The sequence below is a fragment of the Stigmatopora nigra genome, chromosome 5 (assembly GCF_051989575.1).
Source record: "Stigmatopora nigra isolate UIUO_SnigA chromosome 5, RoL_Snig_1.1, whole genome shotgun sequence".
Classification (NCBI taxonomy): domain Eukaryota; kingdom Metazoa; phylum Chordata; class Actinopteri; order Syngnathiformes; family Syngnathidae; genus Stigmatopora; species Stigmatopora nigra.
Genome location: NC_135512.1, coordinates 5,146,024 through 5,174,013, shown reverse-complemented (window position 1 = coordinate 5,174,013; position 27,990 = coordinate 5,146,024). Strand labels below are relative to the sequence as shown.

The 27,990-nt window shown below is 39.2% G+C and overlaps 1 protein-coding gene across 2 annotated transcripts in view; it reads left to right on the top strand.

Moving 5' to 3' along the window:
- Positions 1 to 1,362: 1,362 nt before the first annotated feature.
- LOC144196303 (single-stranded DNA-binding protein 3-like) overlaps positions 1,363 to 27,990 on the top strand; it is an 82,376-nt gene continuing 55,748 nt past the window's right edge. For both annotated transcript variants that reach the window (XM_077716313.1, XM_077716315.1), the window contains exons 1-4: positions 1,363 to 1,523; positions 14,302 to 14,374; positions 19,002 to 19,063; positions 26,647 to 26,731. In XM_077716313.1, coding sequence (XP_077572439.1) covers positions 1,468 to 1,523; positions 14,302 to 14,374; positions 19,002 to 19,063; positions 26,647 to 26,731 — 276 coding nt within the window. In that variant the 5' untranslated portion in view covers positions 1,363 to 1,467. The remainder of the gene's footprint in view (positions 1,524 to 14,301; positions 14,375 to 19,001; positions 19,064 to 26,646; positions 26,732 to 27,990) is intronic.

The following is a 27,990-nucleotide window of genomic DNA, read 5'->3' as shown; positions in this document are numbered from 1 at the left end:
TGACATGAAATCTGGAAGGAAGCCTGTAAATGAGTGCATTGATTTATTTATCAAGGTTTGGAATATCTCGTTGCAGAGCACTTATAGAAAAAAATGATTATGGCGTCTATACTTAGTCATGGATTTGCGATTTTTTTCTACTATTAATTATTATTTTTAAAGTTCATAAAAGTGTGAAAATCCTTGCTGAAACTCGTAAGCGGAAGCCAATCTTGCTACTAGGACTCAGCACTGAAAAAAAAAGTTATACTAGTGGTGATTGTACTTTGCGATTTTTCAATTATCGCGGCCATGTTTGGTCCACATTAACCGTGATATTCGAGGGATTACTGCATTTGCTATTTCAAACTTTGGCTCCCTGATGCTGGGAGGATTTATTTTACCTATAATATAATTATTCCGTTTTCTTCAGTTGCATAATTTTCTGAAGTTGTGGAGACTATTTCCCATAACAATATTAGCTTTGAGATCAGTTGTATATTTATTACCAATATTTTTATTGAAAAATGTATTATCTTGATTTATCAGTGTGCCGACTTATCACTAAAACGCTGTTGCTTTACCAAAATAAAATAAAAACATTAAGTTACTAAACGCCCTCACATGTGAGCAAGGAGAAACACAATCACCGCTCCAGATGTGTATCACCAGGCCCTGCCCCTTAAAGACACACATGAATGCGCAAATTTCACAATTTTTCATATCAAATAATATTTTGTTGTGAGTTAGTTCTCTTTTGTTCCAATTTTTACATTTTATTTAATGTGCTATTTTCCGTAGCATGCAATTCATTATTATTATTACAATTTTTTTTATCAACTAATGAGCATATTCGGAGGCCAAAATCAGCATTTAAATTCATTTTAATTACCCAGTCACTTGTACTATAAAGGGTTGGATTGCGTTGGGTTTCGCCTTCATTGAAGGCTCTAGTACCAGCTTCCTATTGTTTTTTAAGCAATCTTACATACTATTTTGATTGCCAGTATATAAACATACTCTTTGAAACGTAAATTACGTGGATAGTTTGCAAAGTAAAGCCCTATTCTCCAAAAAAACTGAGATTTTTTTCCGCCTGTTCCTGGGGTCAATAAACAAAAAAAATGGTGTGTTTCCCTTTAAGAAGCCCCCACCTCGTGCGCAGTGGAGGGAGGACGTGCAGGTCTGCGGAACAGCGGCTGAGGAGAGGAGGGAGGAGGGTGGGGGGAAATCCAGCCGAGGACGGTTTCAAGTTCCCCCGATAGAAACTGTGCCTGATTTGTGGCCAATGTTGGAGATGTAAAAAAAAAGTGAGCGAGAAAGAGAGGGAGGAGGGAGCGAGGGAGAAAGAGAGGGGAGGAGGGAGCAAGGGAGGGAGGAATGGGGGAGGAAAAACACTGAAGGGGTAGCTATGGAGATGGAGCGTTTTCCTGGCTGCTTTCTTTGACAGGTGTTGAGTGGGGCAAAAGTCTTAAAACAGAATCCAGCATGTACGCCAAAGGTAAAGGAGCCGTGGTCCCTTCCGACAGCCAAGCACGAGAAAAGTAAGTCCGATCTGTCTTTTTACCCGTGAAATGGCTCTTTTTTGCGGGCTGCTTTTACCTGCACGCCGCGCCGACGTGAACTTTCTCCAACTCGCTTCCGTCACTGTGAATTGGCATTGTTCTGCAGCGCTTTTAAAGCTGCGATCGGATAAACTTTAGACTTTTGTTTTTATAAATAACGAACGACTTCCGTTTCGGATTGGTTGGTTTTTTAAAGAGTAAAGTTAGAATCTGTTGTGTAGCCGGCGTGTGCTTGCTTCTCTTGCCCGGAGTAGTGAGCCTTGTTTGCGGGGGCTCACGTGCGGGTAGCACGGAGGACTTGAAAGTTTTTGTCCCGGTAAACTTTTTTTCTATTTTTTAAGTGATGCAGTGCTATTTTGTTAGTCTTTTAGTGGGCGATGTTTAATTGCACGTCCGCGTGTTTTTTGGTGGCTTCCCTTACGCTGAAATCACGGATTTGTGCTTTTAAAAAATATATGGATTTGCATCCGATTTTGATGGTTTTTAAAACGCTCGTTGTTTTTCGCATTTGTAAAAAAATGAAGGGAATGCACTTGCAGTTGCTTTATTCTTCCTTATTTTGGACTTTTTCTTTTTTCATCTGTGGGGTTCATTCATTTAGAGTAGGGCTACGCAACCTATGGAGCGAGGGCCATCATAAGGGCTGAGGGGAAAATGTTGTCAGCTCAAAAACAGATGCTTGTAGTAAAATAGTATGATGTTTTCCTTAAGTCTGGATGTTGTAATAGTATTGGATGACTTTGAATATTAACCAATAATATCTTTAACTTGTTAAAAATGATAGTTTTGTTAGCTCTTTGCATAGTGTGTATATGTTTTCATGGGCAAATGGTTTTGTGCTATGTAATATGAAAGCCTTTGTCTTAATTATACTATACTTTTAATATTAAAACTGGGGTCTACATAGCTCTATCAGATTTTAGTGTGAAAGAGTGATTCTTAAATGAATGTACATATTTGTCAATATTGTTAGTTTTTATGACTATAAATCATTAATGAATAGAATCCCAACACGAAATTAATGTATTTTACGGCTCTAGTAGCTCTCAGAATTTAGTTTCTTAATTTTTTCATAGTATTTCACTCTTTTCCCAACAGTGATGGCCGTCCAATCGGTTTAAACTAGGAATGCTAATCTTTCAGTTTCATTGACGCTGCTAGACGTACATTTTACATGTTATGTTTTAACAAACATTTTAGCTAGGAAAGGCTAGCACAAGGGTGGTTTAAATATTCCAAAAAATTACCAAAGTGGGTGCAGGTGATTGGTCCAACTCATCAAGAGGACACCATTTCACCAATCTGGTAATCAGTAGTTTTTTTTTTCTACAGAAACCTCATTGGTTAATAAACCTTCAGTTCTAGATTTGTTGGAACAAAATCTTGCACCCACATTGGCCCTATTAGGACCAGTTTGCCCACAGCAAATGATCCCTGCCTACCCTGCCAAGCAAAATGGATTGGGCGCCTTGCACCGTCAATGGCAGAGTAAAGAATGTTTCTTGATCTCGGTACAAACAGGCCTTAGTTAATTTTACTGCTTACGTAAGACAATGTGATCACGAGATGCTCAGTTTGTGATGTAAATACTATTTTTCCCACATGATTTCATTTTGTTTTTCATGCAAATCGTTGCTGTAATCATGACTTCACTATTAATATAATTTATTTGTTTTTTTGGAAGAATGCAACACTGTTGTATACAGAGGATTTCCCCCCTTTATATAAAACATGTGGCCAATTCCAATTACATGTTTGGACCCAAATAAAGGTTTGATTCTTCTGCACAACCCAATTGACTGTACATCATGTAATTCCAATTCTTTATTACACATTGGAGTCATGGTTGCCCTCTGATGGACAATTTGTTAAAGCGAAACCATATCAGTGTTCTCGCTTTTCATCATATCGTTGATGTATAAGCGACTGCAATGGATTATTAAAATGTTTTAACAAGCATACAGATTGACGTGGGATTTACAGGGGGGCTTCAATTTCATTTTCCTTACGCTCGATTTTTTTTTTATTAACGTACAACAATTGAGCATTTAAAATCATAATTGTCACCTCTTCTGAACTCATTGTTACAGTAATGACATCATTGGCTGCTAAAGCGTCAATCATTTGAGTCAAAAGAATTGAACGGCTCTGGTTGATGATGACATTCAAAAAGTTAAAAGGCGACCAATCATCAAATTTCAATTTCCTGGTGTGTCGTCACGTGACCGGACGTTTGGTCGCCGGTCTTTTGGTCGCCAGTCAAATGGTGACAGAGCGTTTACTGTTGAAGCCAGCTCTCAAAATTATATTCATGGGAGAGAGTTTAATATCTAAGAGAGAGAGTTTAATATCTAAGTACTGTTTAATATTTGAGTACATTTGACCGGCGACCAAAAGACCGGCGACCAAAAGCGACCAAAAGACCGGCGACCAAAAGACCTGGCGACCAAAAGACCCGGCGACCAAAAGACCTGGCGACCAAAAGACCTGGCGACCAAAAGACCTGGCGACCAAAAGACCTGGCGACCAAAAGACCTGGCGACCAAAAGACCTGGCGACCAAAAGACCTGGCGACCAAAAGACCTGGCGACCAACAGACCTGGTGACCAAAAGACCTGGCGACCAAAAGACCTGGCGACCAACAGACCTGGCGACCAAAAGACCTGGCGACCAAAAGACCTGGTGACCAAAAGACGACCGGCGACCAAAAGACCGGCGACCAAAAGACCTGGCGACCAAAAGACCTGGCCACCAAAAGACCGGCGACCAAACATTCGAGCACCGTGTCGTTGCTTAGTGGGGTCTTCCATTGCGTCATCCTGCGATGAGTTGATGTTTTGTGCATTTTGTACACACGCCTCCCAGGTGTCCCCTGAACAGCAGGCATGAGTTGACCCTTGAACCCGCATATGATGCCTTAATAATATTACACACGACGTGAGCAGACGCTAAGGGTGCCATTACACCTGTTTGTCGCTTTAATGCCTCCCCTGCCCTCAAATCAACAAATCGATTGTTGGATGATCCCAAAATATTAATGATTTTATCACACATGGCGGTCGAATATCTATCGTGTCGGAAACGGACTCGTAGGAGAAGGATTAATAATTCATATCATGTGCGATTCAATGGGTGTTGAGAGGCGGTGACATGAATGTTACTGTAATGGGTAACAAAATCCGCGGATTTGTACGGAGCTCGTTACACGTGTTCCTCATCCGCAAATTCGGTGTTAGAATAAATGTTATCGTGCAGGTGCTTTCAGGGGAAATCTTTACTGATATTGGAGGAAAAAAAATGGCGGCCAGAGATCACATACGATGCATAGTGTTTTAACTTCTTCCCTTAGTTTGCCCGGAGGGAGGGCACAAGGTCTCGCATGCTTTATTATTCTTCTTCTTGGTAAATAAAAAAGTAAAATTGCAATTCCAATGGGAATTTTTGGGTGAATGAGTCTTAAATCTGATAGGGATTCATTTGTATGGATCATCTCAGCCTGATTTTTATTTTCTGTCAGAATTCTGATTAATTCATTGTTGACATTGTTGCCTGTAGCTTTTCAGTTTGCCAGTAGAGGGCATGTGTGCTCTTCAGGTGTGCTAATCACGTTTTTGGGCTGATGGTGCGTTAGTGAGCCGAGTGATCGTAGTTCATTTGAATCTTTATTATTTAAAAGTAAGTTTTGATTGTGGTTAACTATTTAGCTGCCATTCGTAGTGATGGATGTCCAATTTTTTTGGAGTAGCTAGCAGAGTATTTTTCTGTGGTGTATGTGCCTAGACCCCAACCCAAATCCCCCCCATCCCCCTCATATTTCACACTTAATGGCAGTCTAATGGGCGAGACACACACGAGGCGATGAGAGATGACGAAATGGGAAAGTCATCGCCACCAAGCTGAAACCAAACGCAACACGACTGACAACTACACGCACTACGTTCTGCCTGTGCAATATCCCTTGTCTCTGATTGGCTGTGAATTTGGAACTAATGTCTTTTCTGATCAAAACTCTCCAGAAACAGATTTTTTTTAAAGGAATTAATGGAGATACTTACTAAAAAGTAAACTCTCTGGGTCCATCACATCTTGAAAACAAGATATATGGCGAAAAGCAATGGTTTCCAATGGTGCAGTTATTTAAAATCAATATATTTTTAATCCTGGAAAACATGCGCAGAAGTATCATAAAGTAGTATCTGGTAAAATCTTGGAATCCACCATATTGACAAGTTTGGTATCTGAATTGGCCAATGTTTTTGCAGATAGTTTGTAAAACAGTTACTGATTGGTTTTGGTGGCAATTCACAGTAACGGACAGAAATATTTGTGTGGTCATACACCTGAATTTTCAACTGCGAGGCCGACGCCTTAACCACTCTTCCCCCGGACCGCCCGCTCTGGTACAGATTTTAAAAATGTGCTATTACTGTACAATAGTGCTACTTCTAACACTGCAAATATGTAAGCTAATGAACCCTTTCACCACCTGCATCCCCCATAGGTGTGACCCCTAACTCTTAAAGGGACCTCTTTTAAGAGCTGCTACAATTGCCTAGTATTTTGAAAGTGAATTATTCTATGGATTATCTAGTGATGGATTCCTTCCCCTTTTGAACCAATGGCGTTCCGACTTTTCAAGACACAATGACCCCATTGTCGCACGAGATCTCGGCAAATCTCACGTGACCTTAACATATGTCGGAGGTTTATACAACGTGAAAACCAATGAAAATGACACCTCTTAAATCACAAAACACTTTGCAGTACACCTCATGAGATTCCAGTATTTAAGGGCAAAGCTAAGAATGAAATATCCCTGAGTGTGTCCCAACCAACCAAGCCTCTTGCCCTCTTCCCCTCACCTGTCTCGTCACCCTAACCTGGCCCGTAGGGCTGACACATGTTCCATTGTAAGTGCGCGACGCTGAATTAGCTACCATTTACATATTCATACGGCGTTTTACATATTCACATATTGCAAAGGAGGCGCCAGAGGGTCGATAATCGTACGAGAATGATGTCGCTTGTTCCCGAGGACACAAAACCAAGGGAAAGACTTTTTTTCCTCCTGGTCAAAGTGGACAATTTTAATTTGATGGCTGCTTGGATTCAAATCCATTTGAAATGTTGAAATAAAATGAAAAAATTGACACCTAATTTCTATATAGGGTGCTTATTTGCTGCCTTTGAAAGCAAAAAAAACTTTCAATTCAATTTGACTAAGGCAGCCATCTTTCTTTGGTTCAATACTAAGAATTTTAAAAGGTGAAAAAGCTACTTTAAAGTCCTTTAAGAAACAATAATTAGTGTATTTCCTTTTCCTTTGATTTTTTTAAATTAATGTTTCCTTTCTACACAAAAAAACGAAACATAAAAAAAATAGCAATAATGATTTGTAAATTAAAAATAAACATTTTAATTGGGAAATGGCATCCATATAAATGGTTATTACCTTTCCAGTTTTGTCAAATATTACTTATATAAGGTTTTTTTTTTCCCTATTTCCATGTAAGTGACACTGATTTTTATGTTTTGAATATGTAAAACAACAAAAATGGAAGTAAACAAAAATACAGTACAGTCCATCCATCTGTTTTAGATTCTGCTAATCCTGTTCAGGATCATGACGAGCTGGTTACTATTCCATTTTAAATCAAAACAAGAGCAGAATTCACATTGGATTATTAATAATATTTTGCTCTAGTTGTAGTAAATTTGCTTTTAAATGCATATAATTATGTAGCTTTATGCAATTTACACCAAAATACCCAATTCCATTCAAGTTTTATCAATTATTCCTTTCCCTAATGCACCATTTGCCCGTAAAAAACATCTAAATAATTTAATTCTAAGCATCCAATGTAAACTGAAGTCACATTATAATATTATAGACCAACAGTCCTTTTTAAATAAGACTGTAGCTGCCACCTCTCTTGCATTTAATTAAATTAAAATGAACACAAGCCATTCAGGGATTCCTGTATTAATATATCTCGATTGTTCAGTCAGTGGCAACTCTTTGAAACGCGTGCTGATGAATCTCTGGTCTTAATTAATAAAACGTTTCCTCACTCGCTGATATTCAAGATGGCGATCAAACATCTTCATTCTGTTTGTTTACAGACATGCCCCTCGTGTGATTTGGAGATTTGTTTGGCCTAAAAAGATCTTGGAGTGTAAAGTTAATCAGCTTGTTTCTTTACATCCCCCCCCAAGATCCTCCTCCTTTGGCTCCTCCCACGTATTTACATGCTATTTAATGGTGGGGGGGGGGATCTTCAGGTTTTCAATGCCACGTTTTGACTTTGCGCAGATGGCGCCGCCATCTGCATTTTAGCCTTTTGAAGACGGCATAAAGAGTCGAACAAGAGAAAACATTGCTGGAAAAGGGGAACGGAAACCCTTGATTTAGACCCGGTACTCTTCGGGTGGTTGCGTTCGCGTCGCAAGAGATGACAACAGTCAATTAATGCCACCTCTCGTCAGCCGCCGTGGCAGATTGTATCGCTTGAAGTAAAGCGTACTGTGTAAATATTGGATCTGGGGGTCTACAGTTATGTATCAGTTTGACATAGGCCTGACAGTGTGGTTTTGTTGGAGAAATTTACACACAGGAGGGTCCAAACTGTATTTTGTGGGTGAGCTCCATACGTAATTTGCTGGATTTTTTTGTTTGGTAGCCAGATGGAATTTATTGGGGATTCTTGCTGTGCTTTTGAGAAGTGATTTGAGTCAGGTACTTTGTGCTTTAGTTTGCTTTTTGAACAGGAACCGCATGAGGTTAGCGGGGGGAATTTGAGATTCAATTGTAGTGGATAGCATTAATAAGAATTCTATTTTTCAAATAATTAAATACAGTCGTTTGTCGTCTTTTGGTGTTGGAAGTTGTGTTTATCGAGACATTTGCCGTCTCCTGGACAACTTTTTCTAAAACTTTGACCTTAGAGCAGGGGTGTCCAAACTATTCTACCAAGGGTGCAGGTTTTCATTCCAACCCATCAAGAGGACACCCTTTCTCACCAATCTGGTGTCCTACAAGTGCTGTCAGGTGCTTCTTGCATTTTGCAGAAATCTCATTGGTTAAAGTGTCTCTGCTGGATCAGTTGGAACAAAAACCTGCACTCAAAGCGGCCCTCGGGGACCGGTTTGGTCACCCTGCCTGAGAGGGAAAATTGAAGTTGAAGAGATGACTTTTTGTCACTCCCAGTTCATTTTGTGTTCAGAGAAAATTTAAAACAATTATATTGATTCAATATACGGGTGTTCGGACGTTTGGTCGCTGGTCTTTTGGTCGCCGGTTAAATGTACTTAGATATTAAAAAGTACTTGGATATTAAACTCTCTATCTTAGATATTAAACGCTCTCTCGGCCAAAAGAAAGGCGACCAAAAGACCAGCGACCAAACGTCCGGTCACGAATATACGCTATATCCTCATGTAGAAGTCCAATGGCTTAATTCTACTTACATTGCTAAATGCCATATATACTCGTGTGAAATTGGCATGGGTAGTTTTCATGTAATACGACTATTTTATTCCAAAATGCCAAATCATTAAGATTTTCATCATCATTTTCCACTTTGTTATGACATCTTTATTTATTCATTTGTTCACTTTCTATTTTCACTTATCCGCACGAGCGTCGTGGGGGTGCTGGAGCCCATCCCATCACACTATGTGCGGTTAGATAGGCTACTGTGCCGCCTTTCTAATCATAAAACTTCTTTCTCATTATAGTTTGACTTTATTCTTTTCACATTATAACTTTATTCTCCTCTTTATTACTTTTTTTTCCTCTCATCACAACTTTTTGTCTGGAAATTTTATGATTTAATTCTTTTAACATCACCATTTCTCCCTTCATACGAGTAATAATACTTTTCAACTTTAGGCTTTATTACTTTATGCCTTTTTTTCCCCTCTTACAAGATTTTACTAATACGCCTCAGAGCGTCAGCTGTTGCGGGGGGTCTCGACTAGAACAGACATTTATGGCAATATCATCTCCCACCAATCATTAGAAGTGTTTTTTCTTTCTCCCGCTGTCTCGCTCGTTTGTTGATGATAAACAGATGAACAAAATGATGGGGCATTTTTTTTTTTTTTTTGCAGGTGTTTTTCCATCTCGTGACAGAAGCGCGTGTGATTGTGCCTGTTTGCAGCCTTATTGACACTGATTTGTTTTGACAAAGGGAGTGCCGTAACAAAGCCGAGCAAATATAAACAGCGTGTGCGGTGGGAATAAGCTTTAACGGGTACACTCCACTGTATCACAGCATGTACGTTGTTCAAGCGCCTTCATGTGGTACATCCATACTGCTCTTATACGATCTTCATGAATGATTAATATTCCGGAAATAATATTTTTGCCATTTTTATTATGTGGCTCCACTTGGTGGGTATGGTTTAAATTATGCATGCAACACATCTTTAGTCTTTTTTTCTTCTTCTTTTTTTCTTTTTTCCCCCCTCCTTGAACGATAATACTGTCTGTGAAAGCGAGGTGCTTAATCCCACTCCTTCCCAGCACACCTCAGCTCGCTCCACGCTCCAACTACTGAATTATTGAAACAAAGACACGAAAGTTCATTTGCTAACTGTCTGCGCTTTAGTCGCTAAGCATGCCGGAGATGCTCTTGTCTCTGGAGGCTAGTCGATGGAAGGGACGGTAAGGATGGTTCAGCCTGGGGTGGGGGGGGGATAAATGTCAGGTGTGTTTCTAGGGGACCAAGACGTGGAAGAGAAGACTTCTTGATGTGTGGGGGCGAGGAACAAAGTGCTCATTTGGTCTGGGTGAGAAAACCAGGAGTTGAGTTAGGGATAGCACGTGGGGATGATTGAACAGTAGAATGCAAAACTTTGAAGGAAATGTCTACGATAAGATACTTTTTTTTGGCTGTATATCAAAATTAAAGTAGTCCAGTAAACATATAGAGACAAGTCTTACTACTTGGGATCGCTGATTTTCTTAAAATATTATCGGTAAGAAACAAGAGTAATGATGAGGAGGGAAAATTCAAATTTGTTGCCAAAATCTTAATAATGCACAGAAAAGTGTGTGATAACATAAAACCGTATTCATCAAGTTTTAAGGTATTCTATTTTCACAACTGCAAGGCGCACTGCATTTTAATGCGCACTGCATTATAAGGCACACTGCATTATAAGGCGCACTGCATTATAAGGCGCACTGCATTATAAGGCGCACTGCATTCTAAGGCGCACTGCATTCTAAGGCGCACCACATTATAAGGCGCACCCTCAATGAATGACACATTTTAATTTTTTTTCCATATATAAAGAACACTGCATTATAAGGCGCCCTGTCTATTTTGGAGAAAATTTAAGACTTAAGTGCGCCTTATAGTGGTGAAAATATGGTAAGTAGACTCTATGGTCCCAAAAAATAAAGTATGAGGGAAATAAACTAGGCCTTGAATTTAAAAAGTAGGGAAAAAAGAAACCTAAACAAGGAAAAATACTGTTAGTAAATATTTAGTTTTTCCTTAAATGCAATGCATTGTAAAACAAGATGATGTCAACCCGCTTGTTGAAGAGAATAATGAACACAACTGACTAAATTATAACAATCAATTACAATCAATTACCACATTCAATTAAAAATCCAAAAGACTCATTGCGTCCCCGATGGCTGAAAACAGATTGAAAAGAACAGCCCATCTGTCTCGGTAGAATCTGATAGGCTGTTTTTTTCACTGCAAGTGATTGACACATTTTTCCGTCACACCTTGTGTCGCTATAGTCTGTCACTGGTTCATTATTTTTGTACTAAGTTGGTTTAAAAAAATAAAAAAGGGTATTTTCAAACTGCATATTCCATATTGAAGATATTTTTTAAAGCAAATATCTGACTTTAAAAAAAAGTCTGGATTTGGATGGATTGTACTGAGCAGATGGGACGGAAAGTTGATGGTGATATAGTTTTTTTAATGATTTTATTGTGGTACTATTCTTGGAAAACTTCTTTCAAAAGTTGTCTTTAGTATTTGGGAAAGTTTTTAAAAGTAGAATTTCTCAGTTTCCTGAATTTGGTTTCCAATAATTAAACTCCCTGTAGCAATTCTATCTCAGTTTGTATATTTTGTATATTTTTCCCTTATGTCCATCCAAAAAGGGCCTTTGTAAAAGTTTAAAATGATTTAAATTAGCCTAACATTAGCATCATAGTAGAGCCAGAAAACCTAAAAGACTTTACTAGACATTGACTACTCACAAAAATAATTCTTCCACATGTAATTTCATGCTTGATGTAGTCATCATTTATCCGTAAATCACAGCTGTCGGAATGATTTTTTTTATACAGCCTACATGTAGTTAAGGTTTCCCTTAATGCCTGTGAAACTTTATCAACCCATAATCACCTCATCAGACTATATTACACCCAGAAGGAGAATTGATGCTTGAACATATTTGAATCACAAGTCAAAAATAATAATCTAGAACAAACTTTAGTTCTATAAATGTCATGTTTTTTCAATGGAACTATCATATCAAGATACTTTTAGATTTATTGATTAGACCTTCATCTTCCTTATTTGCTTTTTTTGTGGTTTTATTTAGTCCTGAAACTATTGCAGCATATAAATTCAGCTTTTCTTTCTTGGACTTTTAATATAGTACAAACTACTTCAACTGCCCTTACAATAATTATAATATACCGTATTTTCATGACTATAAGGCGCACTTAAAAGTCTTAAATTTTCTCCAAAATAGACAGTGCGCCTTATAATACAGTGCGCCTTATAATGCAGTGCGCCTTATATATGGAAAGAATGTCATTCATTGAGGGTGTGCCTTATAATCGTGAAAATACACTACACAGTAAGAATTACATAGAGGACTTGTTTTTTTACTGTGAAATATTGCAGTACTTCTTGACTCTGGCATAGTAAACCCAATTTGACATCTCAGCTTTAAATGGTATCCGACAGAAGCCTCGATTTGAAAATGATCCATGAAAATGCTTTGTCACCACTGTCCAAGTAATGTTGAGAAAGGCGAAAAACAGGCGAGCAGCGTGTTCTGCATGTACTTTCCTCATTTGTCTTCTTGAGTGACGAATGTTATTAACGTCGGGTTCACCGGGAAGGCATTCCAATGTTCCCTATCCGCTGCGACCTTGAGATTCCGTCTCCCGCAATACCACCTCCTCGCGTCCCCCTTCATCTGCTCGGGCCTTCATCAAGCCAGCCTGACAAAATGTCTTCACCTCTGTCCGCTTACACTTACCTTGTCTGTCTCACTAACCAAAGGTGCGTCCCCAATCCCGAAGCCTGAACTGAATAAGTGGGTCTGAATAATGTATTGCTGCTGGGGTGGGTTCCCATTGCAGGGGCACCGACACCTTCAGATCACACTAGGCCCTGACATGAAACTTTCATTGCTCCTGTCTTAATGTGGGTGAATGTTCGATCCCATGACTTCAAAATTGTGCGTGATCTCAATTTACATCGCCAGGGACTCTTCTTTTAATCTGTAGTCAACCCCCTATTCATTGTGGATGCCATATAAAAGGGATTTCCACATTTTGTGTCTGTAAATGTACACTTTAATACACATTGTACACATTTGGATATTCATACAATAGAAAATGCTACACATATTATTGTCCTTGTAAGTAAATGGGTGTGAGCTGTGGCTTTTTGCATGAGCGTGCTGATTATAAATGGCTGAAAAATGGAAAAAAAAAGATCAGATAAATGACAACTTCAGGAACTTGTTTTGAGAGCTATCAAACTGAAATAAAAAGTTAGGGCTGGATTCTCCATGCATTGATTGTGACGTGTTTAGGTTAAGGTTTTAAGACAGTCAATAACAATAAAGGAGGCTGACTGCAATTTTAGATTAACCTTATTTTCCAAAATTCTTAGATCACATCAACTGTTATATTTCATCAAGGCACTATATTACATGTGTGCAAGCGTTTCTACATAGGTTTACATTGGTTGCAAGTTTTCACTCTAGACGATCAAGAGAACACCTTTTTAACCAATCTGGAGGCTCACATTGATTGTAGTCAAGGACCTAATTGGTTGAACTCTCGATGCCAGATCGCTGAGAATAAAAAACTTTTACCTAAAACAACCCTTTAGACACGCCTACCCCGGACTAACTGACCAGTATTGGATTCGAGGACACAATTTTTTGGGGGATTCCAAGTTGTATCTGTAAAACACAAGATAGGATTGGACCATGAATGAGGTCCAAGTCTCGTTCGTACTCCGTCTTCTGGAAATGCTCACAAAGTGCTCCGGTGCTGTCCTGTCTCAGTCATGGGCGTCCAATATGGCGTTGGTATTGCCCAAAGTGGTATGGCGTGTTTCATCTGATTGAGAGTTCTGTGAGTTTTGTGTTTTAGAAACCGGTCACGTCACTGGGATGCAGCGAAGTCTTTATTTATTTATTTTTTTACAAACGTGGCGTTGATTGGTAGTACTTGACTGCGCACTTCACGCAGCTCTACATTGTTGTGTTTGCAGCCACACACCACAGGGACGTGGCCGAGTGCCACGGAGGCTCTTTGGCTTGGAGTTGAAGAGCTTTACAATGCACGTTTACAACCAGTCTGTTGTGTACATGATCTTCATACTGCAAATTCTTGTTTATCCCAGCGCCCTCTCCTTAATCTTCCAACGATGGTTCTCTCTAGCAGGCCCCCTTTTTTAAATGTATCACAGAGGAAAATTATGCTGTCTTGTGGTAAACTTACATCCTTTTCTTTTTCTTTGTTTTGCAGATTAGCTTTATACGTGTACGAGTATTTGCTGCATGTTGGCGCACAGAAATCAGCACAGACCTTCCTATCAGAGGTAAGACTTCTTTCTGACATCATGCATTTATAGTTCTTGGTTCTTAAGTCTTAAGTAGCTAGTATTAATTGTTATCAACTGCTTTAGCCTAAACAACAACAACAAAACCAACTATTTACAAAACTTTTGATGTCATTCCAAAATACTACCAAATACACGAAACAATGAGCAACAATTAACACTTCTGCCAACACTGGAATTAGAGGACACACTGCATCTGTCACAGGACATTGTGGAGAAATAAAAACACATATCGCAGGTTTAGCTAAACTATGAATTTAAGTTCAAATGAACTACGACCACCTGTTACCCAAACAGGATGGGTTCCAATACTGTTATTTTTTTAAATAACTGGCATAATTACATATTTCCACAATCAATTCACATGTTTTAAGATCTCTTTCTTAGTTTTATCTAAAAGTTGTCAGGCAACCAAACAAACCTGCTGAATCAATTAATGTTTACATTTCAATTCCCATTGCTACTTTAATACTCTAATTCAATGTTTGGGTTGGGGATTAAAAAGTTGTATATTTGGATTAAATCATACAAATAAAAGAATAATATTAGCAAAAAAATAAGTCATACTTAGAAAATAAGAAAAACATTAGATCGAAGTTTTTTTTTCTAGCATAATGCTCCCTTGACTCCTTGTTAATTTCAGGCGATGTAAACATGGCATCGGTTCAGCTCCTTGATATGATTACCCGCCCTTCATTATTAGTCTTAATTTGTAATAAACTTTGTGTAATTAGATCACTTTGTGCACATATTGTTGCTTTCATTGTGCAACTCACATTCAAGAAGCTCACATTCCTGTCACTGTCACCTCACATGCAATGTAAGGCATCATTTGGCCTACTACAAATTACAATAGAACGTAACAATAACTAAAAAGCAAAGTTCTGAATTATTCCCCCCCTAAAAATGAAGAACCCATGTTAACTTTTCGAGCCTGTTTGCCTCTAACTCGACACCTTGACTCATATATAGTATTTATTTTACTCTGTTCAACTACTCCGCTTTGATGCAGACATCTGTAATGGTCGGCATATTTGGATTACGTTGACAGTCGAGTGTACGTGTGAGTAAAAGCAGCAGCTTGACCTTTAACCGCTCCCCCCCTCTTCACGCAGTTGTAGCGGGAGCACATAAAGTGAGTAGAGTATTAGACAAATGGTTGCGAAAAGATACACTCTGTCAGCCATCTGTATTCATCAGTGTTCACTTACCAGGTTTACACTCCAGCTCTTCATGAATCACCGTAGAGAGCTGCTTTTATTCCCGTCCGCCCCTTTTTATTTTTCACTTGCTTTTGGCTCTGATTCACTCTCTGCTGGGGATTCATTACAGTGGCGGAAGTAGCTCAAGCCCAAACAAACCACTACACGTCCATTTACCGACTGTTTGACCAGATGACAGTGTTTACAACTCGGAGGTCGTCCGGAAAATCACACGGCTCAAAAAGGCCATGATGAAAGTATAAAGGAGAGAAGAAAGTTAATAATGTCGAATGAGAGTGTCCGTCAACGGAAAATGATGTTTGACACCATTGCAGATGCGTTTTTCCGGCATTCGTTTTAGTTTTTTTCTGTCCTTCTACCGGATGTGGACAAAAGTACTATTGAATTGTTTTGAGGTTTCTTCCTTCTTCTTAATAAGAATATTATGAACACCAAGGCCACCATGTTATTTATCCAACGCAATGAAGACAAGGATGTCCTCGGTGGCAAACATGTTCAAGTTACAATAGATTTTTTTTCAATACAAACAAGAACAGAAAAACACCCAAAATAGAAAAATGAAATAAAAAAAACACACGCGAACAGTGAAAAGTTATTTTCCTTTATTCCTCTGGTTTACTAAAAGGTAATTGCCATAAACTAGTTCAATGCACACAATTCTAAACCATCAAAAGTCAATAGTTGAGACCATTGTAATCCAAAGTGCACTGACATTTACTGTTTATTTTCAACATAATGGAGTCATGAATATATCTTGGATGAAAAATCTACAAATGACTGGTCAATATTCAGATATAAATGGTGCTCGGACGTTTGGTCGCCGGTCTTTTGGTCGCCAGTCTGTTGGTCAAATGGTGACAGAGAGTTTATTGTTGAAACCAGCTCTCAAAATTATAATCACAAGAGAGAGTTTAATATCTAAGTACTGTTTAGTATCTAAGTACATTTGACCGGCGACCAAAAGACTGGCGACCAAAAGACCGGCGACCAAACGTCTGGTCACAGATATAAATAAGCCCTGACAAAATAATTGTTAGTCTTAAATGGTATGTAACAATAGAAGCTTAAAATACCATTTTTATAGGATTATAACATTTCATAAAGTCCTTAAACTTAATTTTGTGTGGGAAACCTCTGATAAAAACAAACAATGTAAATGTAATACATTACACCGGTCTGCCACTACACTTACAATCTCAGCACAATTTGTGAATCACCGCTATGTAAAAAAAAAAAGCACAATAAAACTGCTGCTCAATGAGTCGAATGCTAAAGATAATCAATCCCAACATGTAATATAAGCATTTATTAGTTTTGCATTACCTTCCAATTTTGGACTGCAAAAATGTCAAAGTTAAAATGTATTATTTTGTATTTCTGTGTTTCGCCCTAACAATCCTTAACAGTACTGCACGTTATAAATAACTTTATCCAATTGCTGTATGTAGTTTCCTCCATATTTTCCCTTTCTCCCATATGTACAAAGATGTTTAAAAACGATTAAGGACGTAGGTCAGTGCAGGTTGACTGAAGGGACGTTCAGTCGCTAGGGTCCTTCTAATGAGAGCACTGTTGGCCTGGACTCTCAATTAACCTTTGGTCCTCCCACGGTGAGGTACTCACGTTTACAGGATGTGTGTTCTCTCCAAGAATATTTGGTTTGGGACAAGAAGCACATGTAAGATAGAGAAAGAGCAACTCAATAGGAAATGTGGTTACGTTATTAAGTTGGGTTTGGCTGTAGTCTGAAGGAATTTGGTGTCTTCTATCACTGCTTGCAATTATCAGCTAAGACTTTTCAAGACTTTATGTCAAAGAAAAGAACAAATTTGTTTGGGATGAAATTGGGGACAGTAAGAATCAGTTAACTGTGAATAACAGGCTAATAAATATGCACAGTTTTACTGGCTAAACTTCATTTAGAGATTATTGTTCCAAAGCAATTGATTTCTGAGGTCAAATGTCAGATCAGTGGGTGCATGTAGTGCGTAATATTTGTATTTTTTGAAGATTACTGCTCCATGTTGAAGGCGAATGCTTCTCAATGGCTTCCCAAGATTTTTGAGGAAGCTGGGTTGAAGTTTAAGATGCCAAATTTCAACTAAATTTTGCGCTAATCAGTGTTCACTCTTTGGAGACAAAGAATTCTCAGGATTCGCAGTACAGTGAGATAAAGAAATGGCATTTTTATCTGATCTTTCATGCCTCTTTCAATGAAGTTGGTGTTCATCTCCACTTCACATTAATCAACACGGGAAAATGTGAAAACCAGGCCACAGGGACGTTAGTTTGGAGCATTTAAAGTACAGACTAAGACAAAGATAATAGAAGAGAAAGAAAGAACAAATGTGACTGTTGGCAACAACGGGGAGTTTATTATTCCAAAGGAAACTGGGGACAGCCATAAAAGTGACGACTGCAGCAAAGTGGAGACTTTGTGGTAGAATGCTGCAATAACCATGTCTGAGTCTATCATTAAAGAAGAGACTGAGGGCAGGGAATGGATCAGTCTAGCATAGTGGAGACTGTGGAGTGAAATATTGCATTATTGATACAAATAGTTGACCGGGAGTGGTTTAAACCACTTGCTATTTACTAGTACTTTTGGGCTCAAACCATGTTATCAGACACCACAAATTGTCCAATATGGAGACCACCAAGATAGAAATAACCATAAAAATGGATTTTAAAATGCAAAAATACAAAATGAATACTAGTGCTAGCCTTGCAGACAATTTTGACTTTTGCCTGCCGGCCATCCAATCAGACTGGGACAAAACTGAGAGTTTAGAAAGTTGATTCAAAGACAAAACCAGTCTTGAGCGTGACCGGACGTTTGGTCGCCTGTCTTTTGGTCGCAGGTCTTTTGGTCGCCGGTCAAATGAACTTAGATATTAAACAGTACTTAGATATTAAACTTTCTCTCTTAGATATTACTCTCTCATGAATATCATTTTGAGAGCTGGTTTCATCAGTAAACTCTCTGTCACCTTTTGACCGGCGACCAAAAGACCGGGGACCAAAAGGGACCAAAAGACGGGCGACCAAACGTCCAAGCACCGTCTTGAGTAATACAAAACCAACATTCTAGTACTTATTTTTTTTACCGTCAAAAGCACACCTGGGATAGCGAAGTGGTATTCTTTGATCCGTGCTGTCAGTTTCCGAGTGTGTGCGAAGCAGGTAGCAGGTCCGCAATCACGATCGGGATCTTATCTGGACACCCAAATAGCAGCTGGAGTTCTTGCTCCTCTTGAGAGCACCGAACAGTGACAAACTTTCTGTAAAAAAAGGCTTTTCCATTCAAACAACTAAGTTTTGATGGCAGACATTCCAACAAACTGAACTAACGCTTTGACTTTTTTTATGTCTCTCTCTCTCAGATCCGATGGGAGAAGAACATCACACTGGGGGAACCTCCGGGATTTTTACACTCGTGGTGGTGGTATGTATATATATATGGCAATATGATCAAACTATGTCAAAACACAATCCTACTCGTGGCTCACGTTACCACCGTAAGAGTCCTTGCTGTGATGAGCCAGAGGAATGCATACGAGTGTGGGGGGAAGGCGGACAGTAATTGCAGGGAATGCTAAGTGCATCATCTCACATATGTTGAAGCACTCTTTGCATCCTGTCATTCACCAGTCAGTTCACTTCCGTTGGAACTCTATTCACTAAACTCCACTCCTTCAATGCAGCAAAGTCTGAAAAGTTCACATTTTGTATAATTTCTAGTGGATTTTTGTTCCTTCTCTTCAGCCCGTTACCCAATCTGACAAGTCTGCTAATGCTTGGTAAACAGCGGACAGTGTGTTCTGTTCTGTCTGGCTCGGGTCAGTGAGCTTGCAGCCTGACACCTTTGTCCTCCACAGAGACATTCCCGGTTGCCAACCCAGTGGTACTTTTCGATACAGTCAAATAGGGCCATGTAATGTGTAGGTGAAAAACTGGTAGTTATGTAATTATCGTAGCAAGGCATTGAATTTGACACATAAGAAAATGTTTGTAGTTCATCGTGGGCTTTGTTAATATACATAATGACAAGGAAATTTATGATGCACAAAGGCTTAGTGCAACGGCAGACTTTTAGTTTAGAACAGGGGTCGAAGAGAGCCACAAACAATTAATTTTTTCCAATGTTATTTCTTGTGAGCTATACTACTAATTTAAAAGTCAAAATACATGCATGTAAACGAGTGGCTTTTCAATTTTTTTTGTAATTTCACCACTTTTAAAGTGGAAAAAATGAATATTTTTTCTAAATATTCTTTTGCTGTTGCTAATCAATGAGAGAAGGCGTCCCAGAAGAGTCTACAGCGAAGAAAAATGAAGATGAAAGCAGTTCTAGATGTAATATCTCAGTTCTGTCACTAGCGGTTTCCATATTTTAGCTCACAGGTTAGCAAAGTGCCAGATACACTCATCAAAAGAGCCACATATGACTCCCGAGCCATAGGTTCCCTACCACTTGGTTTAGGAGAAGGATTTGTGTTTGTCAGTGGGATATATATCATTATATATGTGGTTTGCTTTTGCTTGGTCATCCGACCAGAGAAGACCACACACTGCAGTAAACGCACATTCAGATATTTTTTTTCCTCCTGCTCGTCATGTCTGGCAGGATCGCTTGCATTTTTGAAAACTCTTTAGAGAAGGAATCAACACATTTATTTTACAGTCTTAGAATGTACTGTACTGCATTTTCCTCGTTTCAGACCAATGGCTTAGAAATCCAACTTTTACACTAAAGTGGAACAAGTGGAACTGTGATAAGAACCGAAGAATCTGAGAAGGGTGCATAAGAAAGATGTAGACTCGCCAGCAAGGTTGAAGCGTTGGATGGATTCTCGGCACGAGGGCAGAGAAAGGCGGAATAAGAGGTTTGACGGGAGGGCCGCTTTGTTCGTCGTTCATGCTCTTTCCCCAAAGCCCCCCGGCTCGGATCTGTATAATAAACGTGCCGTTTCGTTCATTCATCCTCTTTGGACCTCAGTGTGTGTTGTCATTGTGGAGCGTGTTGACACGGCTCATAATGGTTTTTAAAAAGCCCGGCTTCTTACTGTCGGACAGTGGTGGTGACAAAAGGCAAATATATAGTGTGTGAATCTGTTTTGAGTGTAGCAGAGTCTGGGAGAGGACTTAGTGTAGTGTATCCTAGTGGACTGATACCAGGTTAGGGGTCTTTTGGTATCGGGTTGGACAGGGAGCTTGGACACAAAGTATTTTGTCGATAAAATGAAGTCTAATGAACAGATTTGCTTATCTGGAACTAGCTTGCTACTACTTCACTCTAACTATGAGAGGAAAATCATAATGTTATGAGGGGAAATGTAAAGTTATGAGATTCAAGTTGTTGTGTTGTTTATTATTACGTTTCGTGGAAATTGTTTGGTTTTGCGGACTTTGACTTTTTAGTGGTGTAAAGTCTGTAAAAACCCAATGCTTTTGGCGACAGGCACCACATTTTGGCATGAGGTTTTACCCATGCAGCATATAAAAATAACCAGGACTGAATATCAGTATCACAATTCAATGGTGTCACACTGCCATTCCCTCAGGATGAGATTGTTCAAGAGGACGAAACCCAGTACTTCAACTAATCACCACATATTTCAACTTAATGTTGATTTACATTTCCAATCTCTTCATTTTCTTTCTTTTCTCCAAATGTACCTTTCTCTGGCCCCCCAAAAACGTCAGAAAGCACTGACTTAGTCTATTTTATGTGAGTGTAGAGATGGCCGATGATTAGCCGGGCAGGCTAATTCAACCTAGCTATGAGTTGTCTGTCTGAGCTGCTCAGCACGTGGACATGCGGACTCGGGATGGGGGGAGGTGGCATCCCGGGGTTGTGGTAAGGGTCCACCCATTGGACACCAACACCCCCCTACTCCTCTCCTCTCGCAAACCTCCCCCAAAACAAAAGCTCCAGATGGTAGGAAAGCCACCAACCTTCCACGTCGCTCTCCACCCACCCCCTTTGCAACCTTTGTCTGCAGGCCCGTCCTTTGTTTGCGGAAGAGAGACCCCCGAATGGATTAACTCTTTGCATTGCAGTCTCTTTTGTGTTAAACAGCCAAATCTAAGACCCCGACCCCTCTGTCACCCTTTGCCCCACCCCCCCCAACAGTCGCCTCCTCAGTACCTCACCAGGCTGCTCTTCGCCTCCTCTCTGGATGCTTCCTGTAGGATGGCGTGGGGGGGTGTGTCACTTTAGAATATGGCCGAGGAAGGGAGTGGGGAGGTGTTGGGGGACTGGAGCTTTTTAGCGGGGGTCACTCATCCACATCTGTTGTTATGGGTGGAAGGATAAAGAAAAGCCCTAGTGAAGGCTGCAGGTGTTGATTGTGTCATTAGCTCCTTCTCTATTGGCCACTGCTATTTGTCTCCTCTTTATCCTTAAATCGATATTTTTAACCAGTTTTCACTGGATGGCCACTGAATTCTAAACCTTTTGAGCACCCCTACGCAACCCCCCCCCCACAACATAATCCATCCCAACATGGGAATTTTTAGGTGCCGTCCCTTTGTTGTTCTTGTTTATCGTGTTGTGTTTTTTTTGATTGGATGCTTGGGAAAAGTCTAGATTCTTAAAGATTAGTTTCCCCTTCATTATTTGGATATCTGAGTTATTGTAGACATATTTTTTTTATAATGGGCATATTTCTGAATCCAAAGCTATTGGGGAATTAGTTCTTTATGGTTGTTTTTTTGTGTAAATGTAGTGAAGGTGTATTTCTTTCTGATTTAAGATGATATCGAGGTTATCATCGTGAAGTAAAATGAATGAAAAGATAAAAAACTAGAGTCAAATTGTTTTTGTTGTTGATGGAAATAAGTAAAAAAATAGGATTAAAAGTAAAAAAGATAATTTATTGAAATAGTGTAGTGCATACACAAAACTAACTCAAATTTACTATCATTAATTATTTTTTTTATGACTAGAAAGGAGTATTAAAAAATTGACAAAATGACAACAAAATAAAATGGAGTACAACATTAACCACACAATATTTACATGTTTATGGGTTATATTTTGAAGGAATTTCAAATATGAAGACAGTGGACTCGTGGCTAGTTCATTCACCTTTGACATTTGGGGTTTATATCTCTTGAAAAATTAATGTAAGAATACGAATAATCCCAATTTTCTCTTTATTTCTCGCTAGCTGTGTGCTAGCTCACCACTAACCGAAGTAGCAGAAGGGATTACGTCGTAGACCTGCCAAACTGTGTGCGCCTGGCTTTGTTTACGTGCCTTATTATAGCGCAAAAGCCCCATTGTAACCGATGGCTTTGTCTAACCACAGTTAATTGCAAATAATTATCATGATGGCATTTAATTTCAGTAATTGTCTTCTGGATGTCTGAATTCTAATCCCATGTTGTTTTTTGCCAATGAGTTGGCGTCAAAAAAAAAAGCCTGTTGTATATCAGCTTTAAAGGAAGAAATGAAAGACAATATAGCTACATATTTGCATCAGCTCTAAAAAAGAGCATAAAGGCACCTTGTACCCACTCCCCCCGTGTTCCCTAGCCCCCTTACAGCTCAAATAACATCGCTTTACCAGCCCTGATTCCAAAAGAAGATGGCAAAGATTGGATCATTAGATTGGAATGATTGGATAATTGGATAGAACTTGTTACAAGGGGTGTGTGATTCCTTATCAAATAGCTGTTGCTAATTAACTACAAATGTTGATGTATCAGATCATTTTGATCAGCGTGAAAAAAGTGTAAAATAGACCTCACACATGTTCTTGGCATATTGTGTTCAGTCGTGTGTGCTAACGTTGTTTTTTTTCGTTGGATTTTGGTGCCCTTATTTAGCAAGGACCACTACTACATCCGTCTAGTATTTTCGTCTCCAGCGCGCAAAGGATGCATTCAAGTCCACAAATAATACCCGAAGAATGAAAGTCGATCCAGTGTCAGATGATACAGCGAGACTGACAATGAGATTCCACAAGTCAGCTGTTCAAACGGCAATATATATTAGGCTTTAGAGGCCAGGAGATGTTATATCACGTCGCTTCTTAAAGCTCTCACAATGTATGTATACCTGGAGTATTTGTATATATCTTTTTTTGTAACTAACTTGAACCTCGCATCCCCTTTCATTTCCCCCGAGAGCTGATTGGATTTGCGATGGTTGTATCGCCCTCGTCGGTCCGGCGCGGCAGAAATCTCTTTAACACCGACACAGAGATATGATAATGTACACTGACTTTATTGTCAAGTGAAGCACACGCACTTTAAATACACACAAAGCTGATGCACTCGTCAAGTTGTGTCTTAGAGGGCACCCCTGCATTTGCCGAACGCCCCAGGGCACCAACTCTGTTGTTTCATCTATAAATACTCTTAACACTTCTATTTTAGTTCACATTGTCACAAGTCTGAGAGGTTGGTGCTAAAGGTTGGAAAGTGTTGAGGTTTTTTTTTTTTTTTTTTTTAAATGCTTCTTATTTTTGGAACTTTGATTTTTGGAAGCGGTTTTGTTCAATTTGGCCTTAAATAACATGTCATCAAAATGAATCGAAAGAAGCAGAGCTTAGAAATACTGTGGAAAGTTTGAGGTCGAATGTAATCTCTTGTGGGACGCTGCTTGAATTCCAATTACTTCATATTTGAGACATGACCCATTCTAGAGTCAGATTGCGACCATCATGAAGCATCTATTGACTGTATAGACCAAATGTTAAGAACATATTATTGGAAAATGCACTTTTTAATAGTATGTATACAAATATTCGGGTTTCTGGACCATTAAACAACCAGGTAAATACTTTATTCCTTTTAGCAACATCTCAACACACAGTACTTGCATGAATACAGACAGGGGTCTCCAAACTATGGCTCAAAGGTCCATTGTGGGTGCAGGTTTTTGTTCCAACTGATCTAGAATGGACAGTTTACCAATCAGAAAGAAGCAGCATCAGACTGAAATCAAATGATGACACTTTTAAGACAATAGTTTGGTTAAAAAAATGTATCCTCTCAATGGGTTGTTATGAAACCTGTTTTTAGTGTGACCCTTGAGGGACTGGTTTGGACACCCATGAATTACAAGGTCGTCTTGGAGAAGCCAGGAAGGATTTGAGTGGCAGTGAACTCAAGCCACTTCACAATGATCAGCAGTTTGGTGACTAGTGAGCAGACTTAAAGCTGTTTATAGCCACTCACAGATAACGTTTACCATCAGACTGAACATAAAACCAAGAGTAGTACACCTTGTGAATTTAAAACAACCACCTCACTTTGCTCAACAATAGTCTGTTTTGCTAAATGCTAAAAAAATACCATTAGTATCCAGGTGTTATATGCACTATCATATAATCCTTATGTTTCATATTAAAGTGGAAAACAAAATATTTTTAGATTTTACAAAATTATTTTTGAACTAAAAACAAAAAAATTAATAAAAAATTACAATTATTGATTTAAAAGGGGGAATATTAGGAAATATAATCTACATCCATAATCATTTTAATTTGATCCTAAAACAGAAAGTTGGTACTCATGATTTACTTTCTTGGGCCATAGAAAATGATGAGGTGGGCCAGATTTGGCCCTCGGGCCGCCACTTTGACACCAGTGCTCTAGATGATTGAACCCGCGATCTCAGACCTGCAAGGCAGAACGGCCAACCACTCCTGCAATATGCCGCCTAATAATTTTTGAATACTTTAAAATATTATTTAACTGTGGTCTTTTACAAATAGAAAATACTATTTTAAATGAATAAAATGTTAAATATAATGAATAAAATAAGAAGTACTCTCTGTTTATATATATAAGCTTAGGGGCATTCTGGGATCTGCCCCCCAGTGTAGAATTTATTTAGCACTATTTTTAAACAACATAACCTACTTCCCCTTCTTCAACAGTTGAACATTGAAAATCAATTGGACAAGAATGAGACCGACTTAGCAGGTACTTGATCTCAGTGTAGTAATTAAGGGCCCATTTAGAGCGGGACCCCTCCTGGACCCCCAGAGACATGGGACTGATGCTAATGAACTAATATCACTACGGCTGATTCGACATTAAGTAACTCGATCGTAGCTGATTGGTCAATATTGTGGGTTGTAAGGCCAGGCCCGTGTGGGACATTGGGTAACCCTTCTCTGCCTCATATCGGGGAGACGTTATCTGCCACCCCCCACCCCAGAATATAGGAAAAATTCTAATATTTAGAAGGAATTAATCCAGTCGATCCAGAAATTTTAGTATGAAGAAGGAAACCATTTTTGAGAATCCAACACACCGAAAGAACATTTTTTCAGTATTTTCATAAAATGACAGTGAATTCCTACTAATTTAATGGAAAAGGATGATATGAAATATTACCCCACTGAAATGTCAATTGAGCTTAGAGTGTTTGTGGAGGAGATATACTTAACAAAACACACAATATGAGTGTGTATCTGTTAACAGTGTATTGCATTTGCTTCGATCACAGTAATGAAATTCAATTAAATGTTAAATCTAAGCCTTTCGTGTTCCCTGGTGTGCTAAGGAATTGTTTATTATTTTCAGGTTTATGTCTTATCTTTGCCAAATACCATTATATTAAACGCATGATACAATATCTGCACTACCTTTTTTTTTTTAATACATTCAGCTTCTCCTTTTTAATGCGTGTCTGTTTGCATGACGGGAACATGAAACTCTGATTGCACTTAATAAATAAGCCTAAGAAGATACTGACAAGAGCGTCCCAGTGCGGCGGATGATCATCTTTTGTTTTGGCTGCTATATTAATCTCTGCTTTTTATGTGCACGTAACAAAAAGGTACACTGGAGCACGAACCTGTCCCACTTTGTTTAGTTGTCAAAGTGACACACAAAGGAGAAGAAAAAAAAGCACAAAGCATCAATGAATCACAACGTTATTGTGGCAACATTGTCTATTCATCTGTACACTTGTCTCTATTAGATGACTTAAGTACATATTGTACAAGCATGTTTGTCAATGTTTAACACCCCTCTTTTTCTTTTTTTTTTTTTACCCTGCAGCGTATTCTGGGATCTGTATTGCGCCGCCCCGGACCGGAGGGAGACATGTGAACATTCCAGCGAGGCCAAGGCCTTCCACGATTATGTGAGTCCATCAGCTACCCCCGTCAATTACCGAAATTGAGTGGTTGGGAGGGGGGTTTCTTATCTCGTTTTTTTCTGTAGCTTTGCTACTTCCTTCTGTGTTTTTTTTGGGGGGGATGTGAGTCTGCCTGAAGCTGGGTGGTTTTAAAAAATGCATCATGTGGGAATGCTGTTTTTATTTGATGAGAAAGCCTTGAGATGTCCATCTTTTGAAAGATAGAGAGCATTCGTGCTAAGTCTATCATTTTCTCACTTGATTGGGAATCGCCCTCTGTGGGTACTACCCAAAGTGCATCCGGGACAACAAAAATATCGGACAACGAGCCATAATGTGAATGTGGCCTTTGGCTGTCTGTCGTCTGTTAAACATATTTACTTGATGTCTTTGTAATCTCCTCGGAATTGTTGTATTTATTATGCTTCAGAAATATCAACGGCTTTTTAGGCTTTTCTGAAAAGTCACTCATTTTAGAAAGCGTTTAAATCCTGGTGAGAGGTGTTATTTTTACAACCCAATGGCCTAAAAAAGATATGGGCAAACTACGGCCCGCGGGCCACATAGGGCCCGTTAGGCTTTTTAATCCGGCCCACCGACGTTGTCCAAATAATGTTTTTTTTCCCCTAAGATGGCGCCGTCACGCGGAAGCCAGTGGCAGTAGCTCTGTCCACTCTTATTTGTTTTTCGTGTTTTACAGCCCCTCTATCTTTTTTTAAATTACATTTTAATATTTCTTAATAGATTCCTTTTTACTTTACTTTGTACTTTTTACTTTAATGATGGGTGATGAGTATGTTAATACTTTAGTCCTTTCTTTCTGTTTGTTTCACATGTACTGTTAACGGATGCACTTTTTTATATGTATCGTATCTTAACAACTAGAAACAATCCAATAGTGTCAAGGTATTTTTTGGGGTTCAATTAATTGACTGCATATTTTGCGTCCTAGTCTCCAGCAGATTCAATTCCATAAGTGTTTTGGCAAGCGCTCAGACAATTTACCTTCCGCACTTCCTCAAATGTTGACCCCTGAACTCTGGGCTCAGAGAGGAAACTTCCCCTGATGAAAGGTCACGCCACGGCCCGTCTTATTTATTGCTCCTTTAAAGGTCAAGGCGCATAAAGCAGCTGGCTGGTCACACGAGCATATTAGCGTTGAGGCACTCACAATGCATGCATGGATAAAGTATGGTTGAAAGGATTCACTAGCGGTGACTGCAGGGGCCATAAAAAGTCCGGGTATCTCGCCCTCTTGACCCTGT